Source organism: Maylandia zebra, linkage group LG1 (genome assembly GCF_041146795.1).
Source record: "Maylandia zebra isolate NMK-2024a linkage group LG1, Mzebra_GT3a, whole genome shotgun sequence".
In the NCBI taxonomy this organism is placed as follows: Eukaryota; Metazoa; Chordata; class Actinopteri; order Cichliformes; family Cichlidae; genus Maylandia; species Maylandia zebra.
This window is the reverse complement of record NC_135167.1, coordinates 23,830,932-23,850,343: the sequence shown is the minus strand read 5'-3', so window position 1 is coordinate 23,850,343 and position 19,412 is coordinate 23,830,932. Positions and strand designations below refer to the sequence as shown.

Sequence of the window (19,412 nt, the reverse complement as noted above, 5' to 3'; positions counted from 1 at the left end):
ATACCATACTTCTCTAAAATGAGTGCAGACAGGAACACACACAAATTCCCAGAGGGTTCCCAGAGGAACCCACCCGAGGGATTAATAAAGTTCTATCTTATCTTATCTTATCTTATCTTATCTTATCTTAAATGCACACACACACTCAGAGATACATCTCGGGCTGCTTCTCACCTTGGCAGTAGCCGTCCATTTCCTCGTGGCCAATACTACAGACACAGCGGCCCAGTGGTACCAGCCAGTCTCCATCAGCACCACAGTACAATTTGGGCGTGTCCCTCTCTTCTGCGTTCTCCACACACGAACCTCTCACTTCCACCAAAGAGGATGAGTCCATTTGTGGCACTGTTTCAGGAAACGCGGCCAAGTTTCTTAAAGTTGAGGGGCACCGTTTGTAGAAGACCTTATGTGAAAGAGGAAAACACAGTGTTCAGGTTAAAGAAGTAATACTGAGTTTATGCCCAGTCTATGCGAGACTGAGTCATGCAACCCTGTTCACTGACCTTTACAGACACAAGAGCAATACAAGCTCCCACATCTTGGAAGGCCAGGTAGAATCCCTTCTGTGTGATGGGGCCCACTTCCCTGACCTCGGTGTTAAGTCGAAGGACACGATCTCCAAGATCGGTCTGTGTAAAGCTTTCATCCGCTGCTATGGTGTCCACCTTAAACCAAACACACGCTTTACTCACGTAAAGTCACACAATGACAGTTCTGTCACATGACAAGAATAAAAACATGACAACCTTAGCATAGTCAGTAGGCCGGAAGCGTGTGCTGTCGGGGAGCGGCCCGTCTGTCTGCAGGTAAAAGAGATTGAAGGTTTCCTTACAAGTACCAGAAACCCAAGGGATGGAGTTGCAGTCTCTCAGTGTAAAGCGCAGCTCCACATATACCTGAGGTAAAACACAGATTAAACAATTACGTCAGTATTATAACCATCAATAATTTCATACAAGTGTGTTTATGTTAAGCCCTTTATTTAACAAAACGAAGCCCATTTCACAAGCTCTCTTCAAATCACCGTAACTCCGTTTTTTCTTCTACAGACAAAATTTAAATGGTTTTGGGAAGAAGAGAGGACACACTTTAAGGGGATATTGTACAAGCAAAAATGCAAACATAATAGGACTCTATTAGCACATACGAAAAAAAAAAATCTCCTTCCCCATAAGAAACACGGATTATTGCTTTATACTTTCAAATTGTGCTTCATTTGACTATTTTTATTGCTCTCTAAGTATTTTTTAGATCAACATATCCACTAAAATCTTGCATAATTTTTAAGTTAATACTGATGCACAGCCATGCTAACAAACTTGTTTTTATGAGCGACACCGAGCAAGGTAAGAACAGTTCAGCATGTTTCTCCATTTGTTGTGCAGTAGCCGTGCCTCAAGGGTGGAGAAGCCGAGTGAGCGCAGGCCGCTGTGGTGGCACACGATGCCTTTAAACAGCTTGACAATGGTGTTAGTCTTGCCCATGGCACTGATTGGCTAATCATTACTCCTCCCCTGAAGCTCAGTGGACAGATCGTTCTTCTATCAAGAAGCCACTATTTCAAGTCACGATGCCAGACGGCTCAGTCCCCTCGAGCGAGCGAGTGCATTGATTTAACAGTCTGTATGCGGGCAATTCTCAGTCTACAAAAAGAGGTAAATGTGAAACTTGGTGCAGCAACATAGTTGTGTTTCCCACCAGCCAATGTGCACAGAAGGCATCTTACTATATCTTTGTTACAACAGACTCTGTGTTGACTGTAATAGAAATCGGTCCTAAGCAAAGTGTCAGGTTCTTATAGCTATTTGTCTGTATTTCCCGGTAGGTTATACAGAAGACTGAACTTCCTCCAGGGAGTGTGACTCTTTCTCAACCTGGGGGCAATGTCAAAACCACAAACAAAGATTTCTATTCAAGTGTTTGTCTTTGCACAAGTTTTGTGATGTAGTCCTGACCCTCTGTGCAGCTTGTCGCTGGATCCACCCAGACCGCAGCCAGTTGTTCTGGTTTGGCTCCATTACATGGCAAACCTGGAAGGTGTGTATAGGTCTGTTCTGTTCATCCATCTCTGTGATAGCATCCCACTGATTAAAACAAAAAAAAGGATAAAGTTATTATGTGCAATGTGTCACGACACTTTAACTCTATCATTTGCAAAATAAAACTAGTATTTTTGTTAGAAAATTAATATTCTGGTGTATACATAAAACAAAGTATTCAAGCTACATTCATAAGACCTGTGTCTGTTCTGGGTAATCAAAAGAATCTCTTTAAACCTGTTTTATTCATACTCAAAGCCAAATAAAATCTTTCTTTCATATTTTTAGTACTTTTCCACCTTTATTATGACAGAAACAGAGGGGAGAGATGACAGGAAAGTGAGAGCAGAGGGAAGACATGCGGCAAATGGCCCAGGGCAGACTTGAACCCGCGCTGCTGCGTTAGCCTCATGTCGTATGGGTCGCTTGCTTAACCCGGTGAGCTAAAAGATACTCTAAAGCAAAACAATTTGTTTATACCACACACACAGTCAAAATAAAACACAAACACATTCATGACACAATCGTCTTTGGATTTTATCAGTCACACTGAGACATGACAGGACATTACAGACTCTAAATTTAACTGTAAAATCAAAGGCAACATGCAATTCATTTGATAAGGTCAGCATCAGGTCAAAGCCAGGACACAGGGCAGACTTTGCTGTCATCCTCCTCAAAGAGAGTGCCCTACACTTCCTTCTTGTGCACCATGCTGAGCTGAGGACATGTTTGAAAGATAAAAGGCTGACACTTGTTGGTGCCTTCAAAACTGAAACTGTCTTTAGCACCTCTGTGTTTCTGTATTTCGCTGCCTTGTTTTAAAGGACCTGTTATCTTCTCTGTATTTCCTGATAATGGTGGCCACAGAGCATCTGCTGAGATTGGATTGTAGTCTTTGTCCCGATTCCCTCGTTGTCATTCCACCAACTAGGACCTGGTCTGTCACAGCTACTTAAATTTCCTCTGAAATTACCGGCCTTCCTTTTTTCTTCATCCACCGCCTCACCTCCCCCACCTCTCAGATTTGTTTCCATCCATAGCTGGCATCCATAACTTTTAACTTTTATCAGGACTTACCATTGCCACTTGTGGTTACCATCACGCATCATACGTACAATACATCACTGTTAAATGTGTTTTACAGATGTTTTTTGGGGGGGAAATGAGTCAATGACTTGTTAACTATAAATTGTTTAAGGCTTTGAGTGATTTAATAAATTGGTTAAGGACACTGAGCATTTGGTTTTGAAAAGGGGATTTAGTGTTTTACAAAATCAGAAAAACTGTAAACCATCAGTAATTTGTGGATTAGTGAGGATTAGCTGATATGGATATGGGTATGGACTATATTGGTATAGCAACATATTAGCATCAAATGTGCTAAAATGGAGATTATATTAGGATATTGTAATAAACACACTCATGAATGATCTAGTTTCTGAGCTGCTTTGTATAATGTATATAAGCCTTCGTTGCTTGTAGTGAAACTTAATCTGTATAGAAACATGACATTTGAGAGACACAAATTCTCTCACCAATGTTTTCAAGCTGTTGCATCAGCCAGGCTCTCATTTGTCTGCTCCGCTTTAACGGTGTGATGATCAGAGCTTCAAAAGCCCTAACATTTATTGACAGATCCTCTTTCTCACAACTCCTGTGGCATTACATGGGCAGCTGTGATTGTGCCAGATGCACAGCTGGACATGTAGTTATAACTCAAGAACATGAGACACACTGAAGACATGCCAGTGCTTTGACTTGAGTCTGAAACTTACAGCATGTAAATCATTATTTCTATTGTATGAATGGTGATAAGACATTCTGTAAATGACTTTGCTAAAAGAAAATAATTTATTTTCTGTGACTAAAAGTCAAAAGGTCAAATTGTCATGATCCTGGGTCTGCGACCATGACAGTAATTTGTGTTTTCCTGAGACTATTAGTGATTTCTGGACTGAGGTTTAAGATATGTATTTCCTTATGCTTCTGAGTTTGCTTAGTTCTCTGCTCCTTGTTCAGTTGAGTCAGTTCCCTTTCATATCTAGTCTGTCTCTGTCTTGTCCCTATGTTTCCGTGTCTCTTTCGCTGTCTCTTGCTCTCTCTTGCCTCCGTCATATCACTGTGAATCAGTGTTAGTGATTTCCTGTTTTATTGTGATAGTCACTTATCCGGTGTGCATCGTGTTCCGTTTTTCTTCCCTTGTGTCATTAGTCAGACTTGGATCATCTGTGTTCCCTGGTGTGTTTAATCTCCCTGACTTCCTTGTGTGTATTTAAGTCCTCAGTTTCCTTAATTCTTTGTCCCCGTTGTTGTCGTCTTATCCCCTCTGATTGTGTGAGCCGTCTGTTTGGAGTTTTCCCTGTCACCCGATTTAGCATTCCTGACTTCCTGCTTTACAGTAAATTGCTTTATGACCTGTAAACTAAGCAATAAAGCTGCTCTTTAGTTCAGACCTGCTTCTGAATGTTGGATTACTGAACTTAGAAAAGATCAACCGGGTGCAGAGTCTGCATTGCTTACAGAGATGGGTGGTGTTTGTTCCTGTTCCTCTTTCCTAAATTCCTCACATACAATGTCTTAAATAATCAAGCCCCACCTTATCTTAACGACCTCATAGCACTGTATCACCCCAAAGATGCAGTTGGCTCTCAGACTGCTGGTTTACTTGTGGTTCCTAGAAGTTTTAAAAGTAGAATGGGAGGCAGAGTCTTCAGCTTTCACGCCCCCTTTTCTGTGGAACCAGTTTCCAGTTTCTAGATCTAGCTTCTAGATTCAGGAGACAAACACCTTCTTTACTGTTAAGATTAGACTTAAAACTTTCCTTTTTGATTAAGCATATAGTTAGGACTGATCAGGTACCCCAAATCCTCCCTTAGTTATGTTGCAATAGGACTAGGCTGCTGGGAACTTCCTATGATGCTTCCTCACTTGGGTTTTTCAGTCTTCACATGCGTATATAGCACATGCTTCCATCCCCCCCCCCCCCCCCCCCCCGTCTCTCTCCCTTCACCCCAAACCGCTCAGCCTTTCCCTGAGCCTAGTTCTGCTGAAGGTCTTTTCCTGTTAAATTTTTTTCCCCTTCCCACTGTCGCCAATTGCTTGCTCATGGGAGGTTATTTGATTGTTGGGGCTTTCTCTGTATTATTGTAGGGTCTCTACCTCAAAATACCAAGCGCCTTGATGTCACTGCAGTGTTACAGAAACCAAACTTAATAGCATTTTCATCAATTCACTCAGTTGTAAATTTTCATAACTAAATTTATCTGAGATTCTCTCAAAAGTATAGCTAATAATATAATGTGTAACTGTGTAACAGAAGTACCGTAATGTAGCTACTTCTTATAGTCTAGATCAGGGGTCGGCAACCTGCGGCTCCGGAGCCGCATGCGGCTCTTTTGTCCTTATACTGCGGCTCCGGGTGGTTTGGGAAAAAAATTAGAAGTATTTAGCTGAAGTGTATTTTATTTGTGTTTAGTTCTTTTTTTAACTTGTAGTTCTAAATTGGAAGATTATTGTGATTTTGAAATATAAAAATAAAATTATACCTTATTATTTTTTCATCGCTCAAAATAAGCGTCACACTCGCGGAAGCCGGTGTACCCGCCGAAACACCGTGCATTTATCGAGACTTTCGAACCCAGGTAGGCCAGTTATGGATCTTTGGATCCACATTAAGTCAGCAGCTGTTCTCCACCATGAACTATGTTAAAAACAAACACCGCTCACGCCTCACAGACGACAGCTTACAGTTCTGCGTAAAGATGAAGGTGACTTCGTACAGCCCCGATTTGCAGACGCTGTGCACAGAGGTTCAGGACCAGAAGTCCCATTGTAAACATACCACGGCAGACTCGACGATGTTTGCATGAACATGCTTTATAGCATCTCTTTATTGACCACTTTTCACACACGGTTGCTGTACGCATACAGCCGGCTGTAGCTTTGCAGCTCACAGCCCGACACATACCAACACCAGCATAAATGGCACAGACGTTAAGGCGGCGAGGCGTGATTGCGGGTGCCGCTAAGGGTGGCGGCTCACAACAGTTTTTGTTTGCTGGATCATTTTAGTTCAGCTGGGTGTCTTTCCTTTTGTTATATTTCTTTAAGAGTTCAAAATGTGTTAATTACAGAAATAAAATGTAATTTTCTCTGTAGCACTTCATGGATTTCATAAGCAACACAGCTTAGTTGCTCTGTGGATTCTTTTAAAAAGCAGTTAAAAACTTTTCTTTCCAAACAAGCCTTTTGTTGATCTACATATTTTATATTCTTTACATTATTTACATTTGATCTTTTACATTGTGTATAATATCTATTGATTGTATTGTTTATTTTAATATTTGTGTACAGCGCTTTGTGACTGCCTGTCTGTGAAAAGCACTTAATAAATAAACTTTACTTACTTACTTTAGTTGTTCACACAAAGAATAAAAGTAAAAAAAACAATATATACAGTGTTATCTTCATTTTAGATTTCAAAAAGTATTTGCGGCTCCCAGTGTTTTCTTTTGCGTGGAAACTGGGTCCAAGTGGCTCTTTGGGTGTAAAAGGTTGCAGACCCCTGGTCCAGATATTTTGCAAGCAAATGGAAAATAGGTGCAGTTATTTGGAATAGTTTTCCAGGCTTCTTGAAGGACATTCAACGCTCTTTATTTGGATTTTGCCCTTTGTTCTGTTTTCCTTCAATGATGTTGAGGTCTGGGCTCTCAGGAGCATAGTCCTCAGTTTCTTTTGCTGCTTTGGCAGTTTGTTTTGATTGTCTGTCATTGGCAGACAAACCTTTTTCTAGACGGTGAATCAAAATCTGATGGTACATTTCCTCATTCATAATTCCATCATTTTTGACAACATCCCCAAAACCACTGGCACATTGTACACATTCAGTGTTGTAGCCCTCTCCCGAACTCCCCCATACAAACATCAGAACCCTAAGAACCCAGGAACATTTTGCACTGCACTGCGTTTCAGATCTGCACTGTTGAACATTATCTCTGTCTTCTTTCTGTCTCTATCTTTTACACTTGTCTGTTTCATAAAATGTATTCATGGCACAGACAAAAACCAATACAAAGGTGAAGCGTTTGACAAGCCTCATCTTAGCACTGTATTAAAGACTTTCTGTTAATAAATACTGTCATATCATGAAAGGTTTAGATTTTTTTTAATTTCTCAACAGTGACCAGTGTCTCCTGACAACAATACCTTACTGTGGGTCCTATCAGAAGGGAGACAAAAACAAGCGGCTTTATGCATGCCTTATGGAATAGTGGGGACTTTACTGTATCTCCTAGATAAGAGAAAATGCATATATATGTGAGAGTTGAAGAATTCTACAAAATAGGGCATTTCATGTTGGCCAGATACAATGGTTCTGGATTGGAAATAGAGGCTTTGCAGAAATCCCTGAATTTGGACAGCACTTCTACACAGATTTCGACTGCAAGGGAGTCACTATCCAATAAGCCTCACTCTGGAAGCCTCCTCTGCCACTTCTTCAAAGGGTGGCGGGGCTGAAGCTTCCTCCATGATTGCACACTATTATTTCCAGGTCACAGACCAGAGCGTGGAGATCGTGAGAAAGCCCAAGTGTCTACACTGAAAACACTCTGTGGCTGGTTATTGATTTCACACTTCGCCATTATGTAAAACTGTATCTGTGACATCCACAAAATGGGGTGTTCAAAAAGAAAAAAGAAGTAATATGCAGTGCTCCTGTGTTGAGAATTTGATATGCATACATTTTAAAACACACTCACACATATCCACACACACAGGCAAGTCACAGATTAAGTGTTCTCAAATATAAATAATTAAACAACACTTTAACCTTGACTGGAGTGTGCAGAAGCAATTAATCTTCTATTAATTAAGCCATCTAAATAAGCTCTATGTGACACTCATGGGCCAAACGATTAATCAATCATATTCACTCCCTCTTTCATTTGGACCTCTGGCCTCCCAAATATGTTGTGCTTGTAATTTTATAAGGGGACTCTGAGGTAATATTAAGATGTTTAATGATTCACAGACATACCCTGTTTGTTACGTTTGCATGAATATGACCTAAAAAATAAAAAAAATATGTATTTACTCAGGAAAAATCCAAAATTCACACATTTCCAGTAATGCTTCGACTGCATCCAGTTGCAAGGCCTCTGCAGGACTTATGCCACATGCCACTGAATCAGTCACTTAAAAGATTTTGAGCAGACGTAAAGACAAAGTCGGGGAAGTTTCTTCACCATACACGGTGCTCTGTATATCCTCATTACATTGCCCTCCTTACAAAGCTTAAAACAGAAACTGAGTATCTTATTACAAGAAGCAGACTTTCTGGTTTGCATAAGATCAGCATTAAGTAATTGGAGTTCCATTATGCATACAAACGAGAGAAAATGGTGATTTGTCACTCCGTGTGCCTCAGTGTTCTAAAATGCACCCTTGGGATGTGGCATGGTTCAGTGCAGGGAAAACAAAAATGCAAACCCTGAGTTTGAAAGATGAGCTGCAACCCACGCTCTCCGAGGCAATCAGATATGCACCTACTAATCGCTCTGCTTATTAGTCCAAAGCTTAGCAGACTGTGGAATGCAGAAAGTAGGTTTTGTGTACAAAGTGTAGATCTAATTAATGTACCGAACTCATAGTAATGTTGCAGTGTGAGGGAGCAATACAACAATTGCCTCATAAAAATGCTCGCTGCTGGCTTAGTAGTGAGGCGGACCATACAATGAAATACTGATACTTAGTTTGGGGCTACGGCATTTGATTTCATTAAAAATGCTCTCGCTTAATATGAAATACAACTGAAATCACATTTATTGTCATCACATCGAGCTTGATGCTAAAAGACCTGCAACTATTACACATGTGGCTGACTTTTAGTCCTCCAGATACACCTTCTCCAACTCCAGCGCCTTCAATCTGCATACAGATAGTTATCAGAAGGACAGAGGAGGATGGAAAACACCATGTAATACTTCATCACTATTTATAGCAAGAATCGCAGTACCTGTTCAGGCTTGAGACAGACAGGCACATAGCACCTGCTCAGTTTACATGAATTTATTATGGTGGCCATATCAATGTATTCAAGAGTTTTGGGGTTGTGGTTGATGTACCTTTAGAAATAGTTCTGCTCAATTACATCCATAGGAATTAATAATGTTTATCGGGACTGTGCAGCTGAACAGCTCATAATGTTTTAAAATGTTCTTGCTATCAATTCTCTTAAAATTAACAAATATAAAAATATGCAGTGCTGTGAAAAAGATTTAGACAAAGATTACCTGAGTGATTCACAATATCATCACATAAAGATCCAGTTTTTAAATGATGATATGTTTTTTTAAAGAGAAAACAAGCAGTTCAACTTGGATGTTGTCGGTGCAGGTGTTTGAACGCAACATTTTATTGATGATACTTTATCTGAATGAGGACACCTCAGTGAGGACAGCCGTGCAGGTCAGTTTAGCTGCACAGTTTGTGCATGTACACGGATCAGCCACAATAAAACCAAAGGCATGTGAAGTGAATAGCCAAGAAACCCTGGGTAATAGCATTCATGTTGATGTTACCTTAACTTGTACAACCTAAAAATTACTGCAAACTCAGCATACTACCCATTTCCATGTTACTCACCGACGGTTTTGGCCTGCCCAGCAGGACGGTATTCAGGACTGGCTCAAGGAACATCAGTAAGTGAGAATGCTATCCAGCCTCCAAACTCCCCATATCTGAGCAATGGAGTCTCCACCCCACCATCCAAAATGCCCACAGGATGTGCTGCTGTTAGACGCAGTCTCAGGCACCTACTAGCACCACCCCAGGGGTTCCAACTGCTGGGAGCTGTTTTTGTGAGAGCTGCTGTGCACAACATGAATCAGTGGGTGAGGCTGGGGCTTGGTGTATATCCCAATATATCCTTTCCAAAGCCTGTCCGGACGATGCCTGACGAACTATTCCTATTTTTTCGGTTAAGTAGTGTTCGCTTCCTGCTTTGACACACCAATGATGCATTACGACACACTTTAGCTCTCGTTGCAACTGCTTGAGAAGTAGCTGAAAAACAATTTGATTTTGCAGCGATGTTCAGAATGGAAAACTTGCTACGCTGGGTTTTTTTCTTTCTTTCTTTCTTTTTTTTGCTTCCAGCAGTTTATGTACTGAGCTCTTGACAGAAATTTGACAGCTTGCTTCAGATGGAACTTTTGCCTTGCAGATACAAACATCATCTTTCAAATCAGCTGATGGTTGGACAAAGACCAGGCTTACATGCATGAGAAAAAAGTTTTCTTTTTTACAAATGGTGAAGTGAACCTCACCTTTGGCAGCATATTTTTTTTAGAGCCAACTAAGTTGTTAAGCACTTAATTAAGCTGGAAAATTAAACATTCGTTGCAGATTTATTTCTATTTAATGTCCTCAATTAGAAGTAGATCTGGACCTTTCCTTGCCAACATATGGCTTATGTAATTATTTAAGTCAGTGATGGCAAACTTTGTGAGAAAACAGAGTGTACAAAGTCATAAAAGCAGTGGAACAAGAAGTTAATGCTGACAAAACCTCTTGAATCACTGAAGAAACGAACAACAAACAAGGAAGTTTTACCACTTCCTTGGGTAAAACTGTTCCAGCTTCTCATTAATACAAGTATCTAATCAGTGAACCAAATAGCAGCAACTCAGTGTCTGAGGTTTAAATCAAACATCAGGGTGAGGAAGAAATGTGATTTAAGTGACTTTGAACATGGTTGTTGGTGCCAGATGGACTGGTTTGAGTAATGGTTGACCTACTGGTGGCAGGTCTTTGCTTCGACCTGTAACAGTAACTCAGATAACCAAATGTTACAACCAAGGTATGCAGAAAAGCATCTCTGAATGAACAACATGTCAAATCTTAAAGCAGATTTGCTACAGCAGTACACAGAAACCTGACACTGCAATTCATATGGGCAGTTCACAAACTTAGACAACAGAAGATTGGTCTGATAGGTATTGATTTCTGCTGCAACATTTGGAAGGTAAGGTTAGAATTTAGCATAAACAATATGCAAGAAGAGATCTATCTTGCCTTATATCAACAGTTCAGACTGTTGTTGGGGTAATGGTGTGTGGGATATTTTCTTGGCACACTTTGAACCCCTCAGTACCAACTGACAACCGTCTCTTTGTGATCATCAGCTACAGTGTGTCCATCTTCTGATGTCTGCTTCCATATCACAAAGTTCAAATCACCTCAAACTGGTTTCTCGAACATGACAATGAGCTCACTGTACTCAAATAGCCTCTGCTGTCCTAGGATATATACCTAAAGCCCTCTTCTGCACACAATTTGATGGTACATGCTGAAAATGATTCAACATCAATTATTGACTCACTTTGGGCCATTTTATTGCCAAAACAAAAAATGTATATTTCAGACACCCCTTCTCCAAGATATTTTTAGTTACCTAGAGGCAATGTTGTGCAACAATAGTAAAAAACAAAACAAAACATAATAATAGAGAAAATAATTAACTCATGTATCATAACTCAACTATGCAAGAGCAATAAAAACATCAGAAAAACTTCCAAACAACTCAAAAGATTATGAAACAAAGATCTGAAAAACACTTGAAACATATTTACATATCTGTAAATATCTACACAGAGGTGCACATTACACTTTGTACGCATCACTTTGGTGTATCTGTGCACCCAGGTACCCTACATCTTCCCTTGTTTGACTCCATTTTACTCATATAGTGCAAAATCACAACCTTTATTGCCTCAAGGTGCTTTATATTGTGAGGTAAAGACCCTAAAAAAATAAAGAGAAAACCCCAAGAATCAGATGGCCCCAAGTGAGAAAGCATGTGGTGAGAGGGGGAAGGAAAAACTCCCTTTTGACAGGAAGAAACTTCCAGCAGAACCAGGGTCAGGGAGGGGCGGCCATCTGCCCCGACCGATTGGGTTGTCATATTTTGTTGGCCAGAGTGATGCATTGTCCAAGAGGAGATCTTGATTTGAAATGGGAGCTGTGGGCCTGCTTCTTCTTCTTCTTCTTCTTCTTCTCATACTTTCGAGATATACCACCATTGGTTCGCCCTCTCTTCTTGTTTTCTTTTTTGGATTTTTACAGACAATTTAGTATTTTTGACCATGTTTTCACTTGCGTCTACACCTGGAAGCTTCCCAATGTAAATCTCAAAATTGTGTTGAATGCCTGATCTTTTTGTGATTCGGCGCTATATAATTAAATTAGAATGGAACAGAATTGAACTGAATTGTTCCAGCAACATGTGAAATGTGCACAAGTACATGACATTCTCCCACAGGAAATATCCCTCATCGCACCATATTGCCCTGAGGCAACAAAAATGCAAAATCAGAAACCTTCATAAAACCTGAGAAAAAACCCTTTCTACAATTTCATATGGTCACTTATTTACAGTATTCTTTTATTTACAGGTCAATTACAAAATATTCTTACGTTCTTGTCAAACCATGTGGTCATGTGACCATGCGTCAGAAAAGGATGCCCCACCATCAAATGATGCTCGATAGTGACTCCCACAACTTCCACTGCACTGAAATTTGATGCTTTTTCAAACACTCTTGGCATAGTTTAAGTTCATATGTACTGAGCACGAGTCTTTAAAATCTCTTTTCCCAGGGCAACACTGTGCTGTAGAGGAGTAATAAAGTGAATGCAACTTATAGCAGTATTTCAGATGCTCTAAACATCTTTTCTTTTTGATAAGAACAAGTTTATTGATCTTTGGCCACCTTACCAGACTTTTAGACAGAATTCTGTCATAGTCATGGGTCCCTGTGTTTTGAGTTTTAGAAAGTTTATAGTTCCTTTGGGGTTTTATTCTTTAGTTCTTGTTACTTTTGAATTCTTGGTTCTTTCTACATCTTCAGTATTGATTTACATTTAATTCTTTGTGTTTCAGTCTAGTGTATCCCCCCAGTACCCTTGTTAAGTCTTTGCCCCCCACCCCCATTTGTTACTTCCTGCTTTATTTTGGTACTCCTTTGTCTCTTGTGCTTTGTTGAACTTTATTTCCTCCTTGTCTCGTTACCTAGATTCTCTTCACCTGTGTTTCATTTCGCCCCAGCTGTGTTCACTTCTTCTAATTGCTCTCTTGTGTATATATATAGAGGTGTTTTTCTCTCAGTCCTTCTCACAGTGTCTTATTTTACTTCTGTATGTTTTTGCTGCCAAAATTGTTAGAGTCTTTTATGTTGTGATGTTTTTAGTCGGGTTTTTTGACTTTTCTGTCAGTTTAAATAAAGGCATCTTTTCAGTTTATCCTGTTGCCTTAATATTCCACATTTGGGTCCTCCTCCATGACAGCTACACTAAGAATAATACAGAAACAAACTGAAAATGTATCTACAGTGTAGGCTTTTGTTTTTTCTTTATAAAAAAGATGTTTGAAATGCCTCCACTAGGGTGAGTATTTATTCCTTCATTTTTTCCACAATATTTCTGTATATCTGTTTCAAAGTTAAAAAGACAGAAGAAGGATACTAAATAATGAATAAATAAAGGACAACTATTTGAGTCACTGCAGAGAAGAAACCAATTGGGTACAACCAAAAAAAAGTTTATAAAAGAACAGAAAGACAAAAAAAATTAAAGGTAATGGAAGAATTTGAGAAACTCAAGGGCAGACAAGTGGGAAGCAAATTGTGAAACTACCTGATAAGAGAGACATAAGACTGCATACGGGAACTAATAGGCAGGAACTATTAGGAAATTAGAGGTGGGAATAAGACGAGGAGAGGAAGTGTAAAAAAAAAAAAAAAACTACACAAATAAATAAAACAAAAAGTAACTTAAAGACAGACAGGGAGCCCCAGAATGTAGAGACAAAGGAAAGTTAGCAGAAACAGTGTAAATTATTATTATTATTATTTTTTAAAGTATAACAAAAAAACCCGAAATCATAAGAAATCCAAAGAAGCCGATTTTAACCAAATATGAAAACCAAAAATATTACATAACCTGCAGTTATCCCAGCTTTAGCCAGCATAGGCAATGGCTGCACCATGGAAGGAAGTACAGAACTGATTTAAACTTCTGGCTGGGTTTGTATCTTGCACTCAAGCATCTAAATGCCCCCGAGGATTTTTCTTTCTTTTTTTTTTTGCCAGTGCAAATAATGAGTCACTTTTGGCCATTTTCACTTCAGCTCACTTCCAAGGATATTTTGATATTGGCAGCTGTGATGACTGGCATCATATTCTCTCCAAATAAAGGAGCAGGTTAGCTGGTATTCCTTAGCTGTTAACAAGGAAAGATAATTTAATGATTGTCAAGATGGGGCAGCAGTTTTTGGTTAGCACATGCAATGTTTTTATTTTTGGAAAACCATCCATGTTTTAGTAACACATCAACAGGAATTTATGTAATTAGTGCACAAAGTCAGAAATAAAAGTTAATCTGGAGTTTCCCTTAAGGTGAAAATCAGAGAATAAATAGTTCATGTTCATAGGTGCTGAAACATTAAGATAAATGACACGTGCACACATGCGCACACCTAACGACACTGCACAGACAGATAGCATTGTATTAAAAACAACGGAGGCGGCACTCAACCTGGCTAAGAGATTTGAGGTTTTGATTAAAACAAGGCAATTTGTCATTGTCAGACTAAAGGGAAGGGAGAGAGTGGTGTTATGAAAATGTCATTAAATCTCTGTAGTTTTGATGAATTATTGATTTGATATGAATCTAGGTGGTGGAGTTTTGCTGTGTTTTTGTTCAACCAATTAATGGCATTGCTGGTCCCCATAGCAAAAACGCTGTTTAGGCTGCGTGCAAGGGAGGAGAAGCTTTTTCAATATTGGTATTTGGCCCTGAAAATATCTCAGCCTTTTGCTGCTATTTATTGGTTTTGCTCCAAAGGATTTATTACACTTTTAATAATAGCCTGAAAGCACAAACAGCCCCCACCCCACAACCACTTTGTGTCTTGAATTAGACACGAAGTCATGAAAAAATTATTGTTGCTGCTGATGGTTGCTCAGTCCCCGATGAAATATTTGTAAGAATGAAATCTACAGCAGCGCTTCTCCTTCAGGCTCAGACCTAAAAGAATCATATACTGCAATTAAATTAGTTTAATCTCTAGATATTGTAATGGCTTGTTTGAATCTGTATTCATTGCATATAAATGTTGTCGCATATGTTCTATAAACAACAAAAGCCGAGAAAACCAGACTCTGTTAAATTAAGATCTCTGGGCTTCAGGAGGTTGGTTAATTGCATCTTCAGTATTTCACAAATGGTCTCAGCTTCAAAGTGCTGTTTTACTAAATTCAAATGTATTATTTTATAGTAGATAAATGTGGTTTAATAATCAACATACGTGAGAGAATTAGATACACATAACAAACGTGAACAATGCAGTGCTCACACTCCCTGGACACTTCATTGGATATGCCAAACTGTTATTGGGTAAGATCCCCTTTTGCCCTTTAGAACTGCTTTAATTCTTCACGACACAGATTCAACAAGGTGCTGGAATCATTCCTCAGAGATTTTTGTCCATGTTGACATGACAGCATCACACAGTTGCTGCAGATTTGTCAGCAACACATCCATGATGCAAATCTTTCATTCTATCGTTTTCCAGTCTGCTCTGCTGGATTGAGAGCTGGTGACTGTGGAACACAGTGAACTCATTGTCATGTTCATAAAAACCAGTCTGAGATGATTAGAGCTTTGTGACATGGTGTTTTATCCTGCTGGAAGCCACTATTAGAAAAATGATAAACAATACTCAGGCAGCCTGTGGCATTTAAACAATGCTCAGTTGGTGCTAAGGGACCCTAAGTGTGCCAAGTAAATATCCTCCACAGCTTTACAACATCGCCATCAGCCTGAATTGTATGATGCAAGACAGAGTGGCTCCATGCTTTTGTGATGTTTAAGCCAAAATCTGACACAACTACCTGAATGTGCCTCCAAAAATGGTCTTCTGTTGGTGTAGCCCATCTTCTTTAAGGTTTATTTTATTGTGCAGAGAACAGAGATGGTATTCTGCATATAACAATTGGTTATTCTAGTTACTGTTACCTTCCTATCAACTTGAAGCAGTCTTGCTTCTCCTCTGACCTCTGAGCCAGAAAACTGCTGCTCACTGAATATTTTCTCTTTTTCTGGCCATTCGCTGTAAACCCTGGAGATGGTTGTGTGGGGAAATCCCAGTAGATTAGCAGTTTCTGAAATACTCAGACAGCCTGTCTAGCACCAGCAACCATGCCATGTACAAAGTCACTTAAATCTTTCTTCCCCATTGTGATGCTCAGTTTGAACTTCAGCACGTCATCTTGACTATCGCTTCATGCCTAAATTTTAATGAACGCGATATGATTGGCTGATTAGATATTTGCTTAAACCATTTGAGCAGCAGGTGTACCTAATTAATATCTAATTGCGTAAATAAATTAAATCAAAGGAAGAGTGGACTTCTACATGTTTACTTACTCATAGTTACGAGGTATAAATAATAATGTTATATATGAAGCTTTAATAGTGTAATACTTTAGTATTTAGTCTTTAGCAGCTGTCCTGTGATTTTTAACTGCACGAAGACACCAATTTATTTATTAATTTGAAGTTTGTCTTTTCATTTATTTGATAAATCAAGAGAGTTTGGTACGAAGTGGAAGTGGGTCAGAGGAGAGCTGCTCTTTGACCATGTATTTGAGAATGGACATCTACTTTTCAGCAGACCTGTACTTATTTCTTGATAGACTGGCTCACGATGCACCTGCTCTTAAGTTATGTTGTACAAGACATCTAAACAGCTATAGGGAAATTATAGGGTCCTTATATTTTTTTGATGCTGAAACACGTTTCGCATTTTAGCTCTAACTTAAATGTATTTGTTGTGTTGCTAACTGCATTAACAGTTGGGGAAATAAAGCTATTTTTATATGCAGTCTCTCTTTTTTTATAGGCAGTGTAATTGGATAGCTGACTCAAAAGCTGTTTCTCAGACAGGTGCTAACTGTTCCTTCATCGGTTGAGCATAAATTAAGCCGTTAAGAGGTCTGTAGATGATTCAAAGTGTTTATTTGTTCTGAGAGGTGTTTCTGTTAATCAACATGTGGTCAGAGGAGACCTCAGTGCAAAGCAGAACAATGTGGAGTGGCCAAATTAGCAATTTAGCATATTTTGAGGGGAAAAAAAATATGGGTGATCAGAGCAACATAAAAAGACAGCAACAGAAAAAAAACAGTGATGATCACAGGATCTTTTCAATGGTATGTACGCCATTATTCAAGTCTGTCATAAAGGAAATACAGAAAGTTCACTAAACTAATGACTGCTCTCCCTAGCAGAAAAGACAGATCAGACTTTCCAAAAAGACAAAAGCTGAAAATAGGGGAGCTGTTTGATAATGGCTATAATTCCTTAGCCTCTCCAACTGAAACTGAGAGTCTGCACTTTAAACTTTTAAATTATGCCTGCATTCAATAATATATAGACCGAACTGCACTAAGTTTATTTCTTTAAATTCACTGAAGGTACTTTGAGTTATCTGATTAAAGGGTTACACTTCCAGTTTTGAGTGAAACTGCTTTTTCCCTGTGGAAGCTTCTTTGAATAGAAGCAAATGAATGCGATGTAATGATATTCCTGTATCGCTTAAGTCGCAGATGTGCACACCCACACAGTAATCAGAAATCCTGAGGATGGATCAGATTTCTGTGCGTAACAGTATCCCTGTTTCTTTTTGAGAAAACTGGTACACACATTCTGCTTTCTCCAAACCAGCTCAGACGTGTGAAATGAGCACAGCGAGTTTTGAAAAGCTGCCGACAGAAACGGCTGCTGTGTTTGCATCAACCATACTGCTGATGCAAACACAGCTCTCATGTCTACTGATTTTCTTTAAAGTGTGTTGATTTTTCCGTCCCAGCAGCAAAATTCACACATAATATTTATTATTAGTATTATCATTACTACTAATAATGGCTAGACAGCCTTCAGAAGTCTGGAAATCATATTGTCTGGATTTGCCAGGATTTTTTTAAATGAGGTGTTACAGATTTATTATTCAAAAAGCAGAATTGCAGAAAAAAAGAGTACTTAGATTTTTTTTATTTAAATAATTATTGTATTAAAAATGCACAGATTGTATAATTAAAATATATTTAAAGTACATGAAGTAAACATGCTCCTTTTCAGAATCATATACATGATATCATTGGAGCATCATTTTTGATTAAATACGTTAAAGAGTGAACATCTCTTTAATGTTGCAGCTGTTGATGATTTTAATTGCTGATTGGTAGGTAGCTTGATCTATAACTATGCAATTAATCTTAAAAAAACAACAACAACAAAAGCAAAAGGAAGCATAACATGTGAATGTTTTTTTGTTTTTTTTAAAAAAGAGCATGTACATTAAACAAGTACTTAAGTAAATGTATTCAGTTACATTCTTACTGCTTCTACCCATGCTCTCATCTAATGTCGTTGGGGGACTAACAAAGGTCTAGTCCGGTGGTTTTAGTGTAATGGGTTCATCCGCATAAATGTCAGAGCCATGGTTTGCAGCACAATATCGCACTTTAATGAGATTATCAGTGTTGTACACTTCACCTGTCAGTGGTTTTAATGTTGTAGCTGTGTGTGTATGTCCAGTACACCCTTCTCATATAGGTGGTGTACTGTGCGCTCCTGCATGACATCTGCCACACGGCTGACCTGCGAGCTACGCTGTCACTTGCTGTCCACCTCCAATCCACTTGTTGCCTCTGAGTCAACCTTCCTCTAGGGGCAAACTTAGCATATGTTCTTAACCCCTGCTGTGCTGTGTTTTGTGCTCCCACAAGTCACCATATCATTCTTCAGTGGATGTCACATTGCTCTAACTGCTGTCAGGAAGGCTGCCGTATAAAACACGCCGCCTGATGCCCACAGGATTTTTTTTAATAAGACACAAGAACTTGTCTCCTGTCTTCATTTGACTCAAATGCAAGAAAATCTAGTCTGCTGTGGCTCAAGTATTCGATTTTGGACAAGAGAGGTTCAAATTGTAGCCATCATTGGTCTACCATTGGTCAAAAAAAGGAGGGGGGGGGGGGGGGGGGGGTATCAGAAGTTTTTTTTGATCAATAAAACCTTAAACAGTTAATAGCCTTAATTCAAGAAATACCAGGGTCACTCACCCCATTGACAGGATAAGTCTTCCAGTCCAGTTCTCCCAGTACCGTTGTGGTGTCCAACAGAACCACTAGATAGGGCAGAGTGGTGGAAAAAAAAGAAAAGGTCTCGTAAAATGAAGGAGAAAAGTTAGAAGTGAAAGAACAACAGCATAGATGCAAAGAATGACAGGATAGAGCAAAAAGAGTAAGA

General features: G+C 39.2%; 1 protein-coding gene across 3 annotated transcripts in view; it reads right to left on the bottom strand.

Moving 5' to 3' along the window:
• LOC101475608 (ephrin type-A receptor 6) overlaps window positions 1–19,412 on the bottom strand; it is an 81,360-nt gene that overhangs the window by 41,518 nt on the left and 20,430 nt on the right. For all 3 annotated transcript variants that reach the window (XM_004543312.2, XM_076883604.1, XM_076883600.1), the window contains exons 2-6: window positions 19,226–19,290; window positions 1,956–2,084; window positions 747–896; window positions 504–665; window positions 175–403 (exon numbers count right to left, since the gene is read on the bottom strand). In XM_004543312.2, the coding sequence (XP_004543369.1) occupies window positions 175–403; window positions 504–665; window positions 747–896; window positions 1,956–2,084; window positions 19,226–19,290 (735 nt within the window). The remainder of the gene's footprint in view (window positions 1–174; window positions 404–503; window positions 666–746; window positions 897–1,955; window positions 2,085–19,225; window positions 19,291–19,412) is intronic.